The sequence below is a fragment of the Ursus maritimus genome, unplaced genomic scaffold (genome assembly GCF_017311325.1).
Source record: "Ursus maritimus isolate PB19 unplaced genomic scaffold, ASM1731132v1 scaffold_32, whole genome shotgun sequence".
In the NCBI taxonomy this organism is placed as follows: Eukaryota; Metazoa; Chordata; class Mammalia; order Carnivora; family Ursidae; genus Ursus; species Ursus maritimus.
Window position 1 is genome coordinate 4,527,234 of NW_024425786.1, and position 7,618 is coordinate 4,534,851.

At 49.0% G+C, this 7,618-nt stretch overlaps 1 protein-coding gene and 1 non-coding gene across 2 annotated transcripts in view; one reads left to right on the forward strand and one right to left on the reverse strand.

Annotated features, from left to right (window-relative positions):
* The window catches only part of DNAJC11 (DnaJ heat shock protein family (Hsp40) member C11), a 73,357-nt gene that overhangs the window by 35,224 nt on the left and 30,515 nt on the right, over positions 1-7,618 (reverse strand). Inside the window, exon 4 of the mRNA XM_040645724.1 lies at positions 2,285-2,386. Within this exon, the coding sequence (XP_040501658.1) occupies positions 2,285-2,386 (102 nt within the window). The remainder of the gene's footprint in view (positions 1-2,284; positions 2,387-7,618) is intronic.
* On the forward strand, positions 1,677-1,778 carry LOC121099868. The gene has a single exon (XR_005831609.1). It is a non-coding gene; the product is annotated as a small nucleolar RNA SNORD67 (small nucleolar RNA).

Here is a 7,618-nt window from a genome sequence, read left to right on the forward strand (position 1 = left end):
AAAAAAAAAAAAAAAAAAAAAAAAAAAAAAAAAAAAAAAAGATTTTATTTATTTATTTGAGAGAGAGAAAAAAAGAAAGAGAGCGAGAAAGTGAGTGAGGGGAGGGGGAGTGGGGGAGGGAAAGGGACAAGCAGACTCTGTGCCGAGTACAGAGCCCGATTCCATGACCCTGAGATCACAACCTGAGCCGAAACCAAGAGTCGGACACTCAAACGACTGCGCCCTCCCCGCCCCGGCACCCCCAGACCGCCTCATTGTACAGACAAGAAAACTAAACACAGGTCAAGCGCTTTGCTCTGGGCCCCACATCACTGTGTCAGAGTCAATATTTCCAATCTGTGAGTTTTCCCATCTGACCTCTTTCCCTGTTCTTGGTGCACACATCCTACTGGAAAATCCCCGCCTAGCAAACTCTTACTGGCAACAATGGAGAGAAATACCCGTCTGAGTTTCAGACGGCAGTACCAAAAATGATACCTAGCCTGCCAGTCCTTGGGACAGCTCGGTGCTGAGCCTGATGGTCATGGGCAATGTCCTTCCCCTGTGGTTTTCTTAAAAGAGGATATCGCCTCTGTCTCCATTCCAAACCCTTCCACTCATCATGAGAAGCAAAACCCTCAGACATGGAATAAAAGACCCAGCTCAAAACCTCTCCTTGAAATGCTGCATAGCCAACATCTGGTTATCACTCACTATTTCTGGTTAGAAAATGTCTTATTTATTTGGAAGCAGTTTTTGCAAGTAGCAGTATTAGGAATTTTACAATAACTTGCATGCTTGTGTGAAATGGTCACAGCTGTGCTCCCTCATTCCAAAGAAACATGGCCCGGAGACACATTTCCACAGAATCCCAATAAGCAATCACTGCGCATACCCAGATGGCCAATTTTATCTCAGGACACAGAGGCTTAGGCTACTGTGATGTTCTCTTTCCCCTTCATTGCTCTGAATGCAGCAAACTCCAGCCAGCACAGCGAAGATACCAAAGGAACAGCTCGCTCCTGCCAGGCTCCCACCCCATCTCCTCAACCCTCACTCCATCTGCCGATGCCGACCTTTCAAACCAGACCTCCCCACAGTGCACAGCCCTGACCACTGGGTCCGCGAACGTACCCCAAGAGCACGGTTCACGGCGCCTCAGAGATCTTTAGCGCTCCCAACTATGTCACCCGCCCTGAGTCGGTTTGGCTGGTGTTTCAATTCTCCACCTGCCCATGACCAAAAGCCGCTCTCCACCGCTGACGCCATCATCTGTTGCAGGGAGGCTGGGTAGAAAGGAGAGGTGTGGGCATTTATAAATATACTTTGAAACACAGGCTTCAAATAGATGGCACTGTTCTGAATATACGGTCCTCTAAATGCTGTAGGAGTCTTTAAAAAATCCACTTTCTGGAATATATTTGATCAGAAGTTCATATTATCACACTTCCCAGTTGTATGCTAGCATCTGTTCTTTTTCTTTAGGAGATTTTCAGGCTGCTTGCTAGGCCATCCTGGCCACACTGATGGAGTCTGAGTCCCTTATCAAGCACACTGAATAGGACTGGGCCACCTTCGATTAGCCATTCATACACCTGGTACCTCCAACTGACTGAGATATCCCGTTTGCCATAGGGTTGGGGCACTCACTCAGAACGACACACTTCCCTGACGAATCAAAGGACAAAGATACCATATGTGGGACTGAGAAGTGGCTCTCAGACTGAGGCACATCGCGAGGTCACAGGACTCAAACTCCCTGGGGACTTGACCAAATTAAAGGGGGTCATCTTATCACTGCCAGAAGAGCCCGGTGACTGGTGTTCATGGCACCGTTGTCCAGGGGGATAAAAGCCTGAGCCCGCGAGGAAGGCAGTTTGGAAATGTCCCACGCCCTGAGTGGTGCAGGGAACCTCGCTGCCTCAATGTGGTCAAGTGGCTGCCCTCTCCCTGACAGCACCCCGACTGTCACCGTCAAGGGCTTGGGCAGCTTGACTGCAGGGAAGGGTCTCTGGGACCGCGCCTGTGCGGCTGTCAGGGATGTCTCCTTGGTTCTGGGGAACCATGGGATTGGTTTTGTCTTCCCTGCACGTGGCTGAAAACACTTTTCTCCAGGTCCTGAGCAGCCGCTTTGCTGAAAGCCACCAGGAGCTGCTTTCTATAAAGATGCACTCAGATAAACAAAATTTTGTTCCACCGATTTTGTATGTTATTACCTTAAAAAAAACCCCACCGGCATCACCGATCTCGGGCCTGCCTCCTGGCACGACAGCCCTGTGCTGTCCTCGCGGCGGGCCTGGCTTACCTTGGGGTTGGTGCGCTGCTGCAGCCTCCTCTCCTCCCTCTCTCTCTGCAGCCGCTCAAACTCTTCCCTGATTTCAGCCGGCGTTCTCCTCCTCTCCACCACCTGCAGGCACAGTCAGGAGGAGGAGACAGTTAAGGACCCAGAAAGCGAGGAAAACATGCACAAAGAACTGACGTTGCTAATTGTGGCGTGTCTGTGTGGCCCAGGCTCACTTTCCTTTTCCCAGGACTTTAAGAACGGCAGTGACACCCCAACAGGGTTTTCTCCATGGACACAGGCCCTGGTGAGGCAAGGCTCACGGTCACACCCACTCCGCTCGGCCCTGGTCATCCCCAGGGCCATGCTTTTCCTCAGCTCTCCTAAGAGACGAAAGCATGTCTTCCTTGGTTTCAGTAACTGATCTCTGAGGCTGCAGGAAATCTTACAAAGAACACGTCACCTTATTTTTTTAATTCTTATTTTTTTTAGAGAGAGAGACCATGCACGAGCGTGGGGTGGGCACTGGCAGGGAGGGACGGGGGAGAGGGAGAGAGAGATCTTAAGGAGGCTCCACACCCAGCATGGAGCCCCACGTGGGGCTTGATCTCACCACCCTGAGATCATGACCTGAGCTGAAATCAAGAGTCGGATGCTCAACCGACTGAGCCACCCGGGCGCCCCAAGAACACATCACCTGAAGTCTCACGGTCTAAATTTCCTAACGAGTCCCAGAGCAGACAATAAACCTTAAAGATGAAAGCGAAGGGCAAAGACACCCACCACAGCCCTGCCATCTCTTGCCAGTGCGCTGGGGCCATTGCTAGAGATGCTTCTGCGTTTGGACCAAGTGGTCTTCGGCCATCAGGCCTGGACGTTTTTTGCAACTCTTCCCCCTACACTATGACAAGACCCTGAGAACGTATGATGTCAGGTGCCCTTTAGCCTCAACAGCTCTCAGGTAGCAGAGGGCACCCCCATGAACACTTGGGGTTGCACCATGTCAAATCGATGAGAAAATAAGGCATTCCACCTTGGCTTTTCTTAGCTCATCATGAAGTGGAGATTTCAAAGAGGCAACGAAAGGCCACCATGGGCCTCAGGCCCCACATCTGTGAAAGTCCTGAAACCGCACTATGTGATTCCTAGGGTCCAAGATGCCACGGCCTGTGAGACACACTGAGAATCGGGGTGGGACAAAGTCAGGAGCTGGGCGGGGGGAAGCCCAGAGAGCACATTCCCTGTAGCAGTGGGAGAAACACAGAGGAGCCTTGAGAGGCTGCTCACAGAACAGCTAAAAAGGGAGGTGATGTGAGAAGAAGCAATCCTGGAAATCACAAGTTTAAAAAATTGTTTAAAAAAATACACGCTTACAGCAAAAAATCAAAATAGTACAGAAGGACAGAAAGGAAACAGTGCAATTCGCCTGTAGCACCCTCTCTTCTCCACCGTCCTTCTCACAGGCTAACATCTAGCCTTTATGTACCTTCCTAGACACGCTCTGTGCACAAATATGTATGTGTGAGTATGTATATGCTAACATAAATGGGTCATACTCTAGGTTTTGTGCACCTTGATTTTACAATTCAGCAATATAGAAAAATTAATACAAAAACTGGCTTATCCAAAAAAACACTGAGAAATTTGTTCACTACTGCTTTCAGGAGGTAAAGAGAAAAAAATAAAGAAAACATTTTCTCCTCTAATAACCCGATATAATCAATAATTCCTAAAAAGGGGGTGGTGGTTCTTTTAAAGAAAGTTTTAAAATAAAAACACAAAAACCATCCAAGAACAAATCCGAAGTCCTCAAAGGCACACCAGCGACTGCTTCGTGGCCTCACAGCATCATCCTCGGTTGTACTGAACGGATATGAAGGCTCACCCGCTATTTCTCCAAAGTTGAGGGCGTGAGCACCCTACGTCCCTACCCTGGATGAAGCTGGGGGAGGGGGCGGAAGCTCAATACTTCAGCTTCCATCACCTCCCCCCTTCAGCACAGAGAATAAAAGCAAAAGAGCTTCAGGAAAATATAAATTATCAACTACTCCATTTAACTGTGAAGATCAAGAAAGATCAGGAAAAAAGGATTTAAAATATTTTAGAAACTCTTTGTGACCCCTGAACCCCAACTTGGTGGGCCTATGACTGTGGAACCTGCCAGTGGTGACCTAAGTGATACATTACCAAGGTCAAGCAGGGTCTGGATGGAAACGCCTGCTCACGGGTCCAGGAGCAATCCGGCTGCTCTACCTGGACGAAAAGGTCTCACACCGAGTATTCTGTCCAGTGGGACACTGGTATTGATAATGCGGATTAAGCACAAGTTGGATGAGCCAAACTTTAACCAGCAACCCAGACTCCATGAATATGACTCTTTCCTGATAGTTTTTAAATACACAGGTTTGTAAGATTCCAGGAATTAAAAGACTGGAAAGCGTCAGGCTCCGCAGAGACCAGAGCTTGAATAAGATTTGTTTTCAGAAATTCTGGAGCTGTCTGACCTTTGCTAACTGAATTAATAGCTGCAAATTCCTTTCTCTCTGCCATACTCGGTGATAAGCTGAAGAGGCAAATATTCCAAAGGTGTGAAGGCATTCAATTTCTAGTCGATTTTACATAGGTTTGGCAAACAGCTGGTGCATAATCAGAGCTGACTGCAAAATCAAGATGGTTGGCACCTCCAGAGCAGTGAAGGGCTGGGTAGGGCAGGGCAGAGTCCCGCTTCCAAGGCCCTGGACATCTTTTGCCATTTCTGCTCCTTACATGCAGTGCACCACGGTGGAGAAGGGAAGGAGACCGAGCCAGCTACAAGTCACTTTCTTCCATCTCAGCCACCCTTAGACAGAAGCACCCAGAACACAGCATCCGGAACTGCATGCCAGCTGGTAAATACCAGACATTTTCCATAACAGCGTGGATCACACACAGCCCTTGAATCTACACACCTGTATCGTTCACCTTAACTGTCCATCCACCAATGAGGTCTGTCCCTGTGCTAGCCAGGAAGACTGCTCCGCCTTGTGGAAGAGGGGGCAGGGATCCCTAAAAGCAAGTCAGCGTGGTGGAAGGACAGAAGGCAGGCTCTCCCACACTGCCTCTAATCTCCGGGCGGCCTTGGGGGGGGGGGTCGCTTCACTTCTCTAAGCTTCGGATCCTTGCTACAGATAAGGGGTTAAACTACAGGATTCCTGAGGTATTGTCTGGTCTGAAAATTCTGATTCTAGCTACTTGACTTTGGTTTTGGAATAATTTTAGAAATTACTTAGAACTTTAGAAAAATTACAAAGACAGTAGAGGAAGTTCTTGTACACCCTCCCCCCAGCTTCCCCCGATGTTAACACCCCAGACAGCCACGGGACAGCGGCCAAATCTCAAAGCTAACCCTAGAACACTCCAAGGAACTGAACCCGGACTTTCTGGATTTCAGCAGCTCTTCCACTAACATCCCTTTTATGTTCTGGGATCCAGTCTAGGCTCTGGGCTTGCATTCTGTCATCCCGTCTCCTAGTCTGTGAGAGCTTTTGTTTTCATGATCTTGACCATACTGCAGCTCTTCCTAATGCAGGTTACTTTCTTAGACACCGTAAGACTGACGTCAAGGAGACAGGGAAGAGTGAGATATGGATAATGTCAGGGCCCGCACACAAAAACTAGACCGTGGGAGGTCTGGGCCAAAGAATGTGATCGAACATCTGCCAGTGCTACTGAGTCACGCGCTCTCCACTCCACCGGCTCACTATGACCAGCTTCAACACCACCGAGCATCCCTAGCTCAAAGGTGAAGCTCGCCATTCTGAAGCCAATTTCATTTTCCACATGGGTATTACATAAGCACCGCTAACCAACTTGGGTAACTAAAATGGCTGGTTTCACTGGTTTCACAAGTGGGGTCACTTGTACCTCTGCATCTTGTTCCTTTGGAATCCTGCCAGAGAATGACAACGCCTCTTGAAGATTAAAAGACAAAAAAGGCGGCGCCTGGGTGGCTCAGTTGTTAAGCTGCCTTCGGCTCAGGGCGTGATCCCGGGGTCCTGGGATCGAGCCCCACATCAGGCTACTCCGCTGGGAGCCTGCTTCTTCCTCTCCCACTCCCCCTGCCTGTGTTCCCTCTCTCGCTGGCTGTCTCTCTCTCTGTCAAATAAATAAATGGAATCTTAAAATAAATAAATAAATGAATGAATGAATGACAAAAAAGGGCGGGAACGTGGGTGGCTCAGTTGGTTAAGCATTTCTCTATTTTTTAAAAAAAGATTTATTTGTCAGAGAGAGAGAGAGCGCGAGCAAGCACGCGTGCGCATACAAGCAGGGAGAGTGGCAGGCAGAGGGAGAAGCAGGCTCCCCACTGAGCAAGGAGCCCGATGTAGGACTTGATCCCAGGACTCCAGGATCATGACCTGAGCTGAAGGCAAATGCTTAACCGACTGAACCACCAAGTGCCCCTAAGCATCTGACTCTTGATTTCGGCTCAGGTCATGATCTCAGGGTTGGGATCGAGCCCCCCGTCAGGCTCCGTGCTGAGTGTGGAGCCTGCTTGGGATTCTCTCCCTCTGCCCCAAACCCCTGCTTGCTCTCGCTCTCTCTCTCTAAAACAAAACAAAACAAACCTGAAAAATTACTAATGGCTGAAAGCAGGGCCAGTATCTTGTGAGCCTGAACAAGCTCACATCTCCTCCCCAGCGGCCACCACGGGAGGCGGGCTCTGACATCTTGGGACTAAAGGCGTCTCAGGCGCTATGGTTTTGACAGTGCCCTTCCTCCTTCAGCGACTGCCCGTATGTTCAGACTAATAGATATGTGGCAAATGGACACTGTCAGCAATTAGAAAAGTTTAACAGTCGAAGAACACTAGCAGCAGCATGAAGGGAATTCAGCTCCCTGGGAAAGAAGGTCTGACTGAAGCGGGGGCAAGAGGGTCTCCTTAAAGAAGTGACGATGCCAGCCCCACAGAACGCTCTCGAGTTCAGTGAGACCCTTCCTTTACAGCATGAACGATGGGCTCCATTTTCCCTTTGTATCTTAGGCACCAAGACGTTTCTTAGTAAATATCTCGGGAGGTATCTTCATGTGCTCTTTCTTGAAGGCATTTTTTTTTTTTTAAAGATTTTATTTATTTATTTGACAGAGATAGACAGCCAGCGAGAGAGGGAACACAAGCAGGGGGAGTAGGAGAGGAAGAAGCAGGCTCCCAGTGGAGGAGCCTGACGTGGGGCTCAATCCCAGAATGCCGGGATCACGCCGTGAGCCGAAGGCAGACGCTTAACGACTGAGCCACCCAGGCACCCCTCTTGAAGGCAGTTTTATCTTCAGTGAAAGCTTGGTATCAAAGCAAAAAAAAAAAAAAAAAAAAAAAAAAAA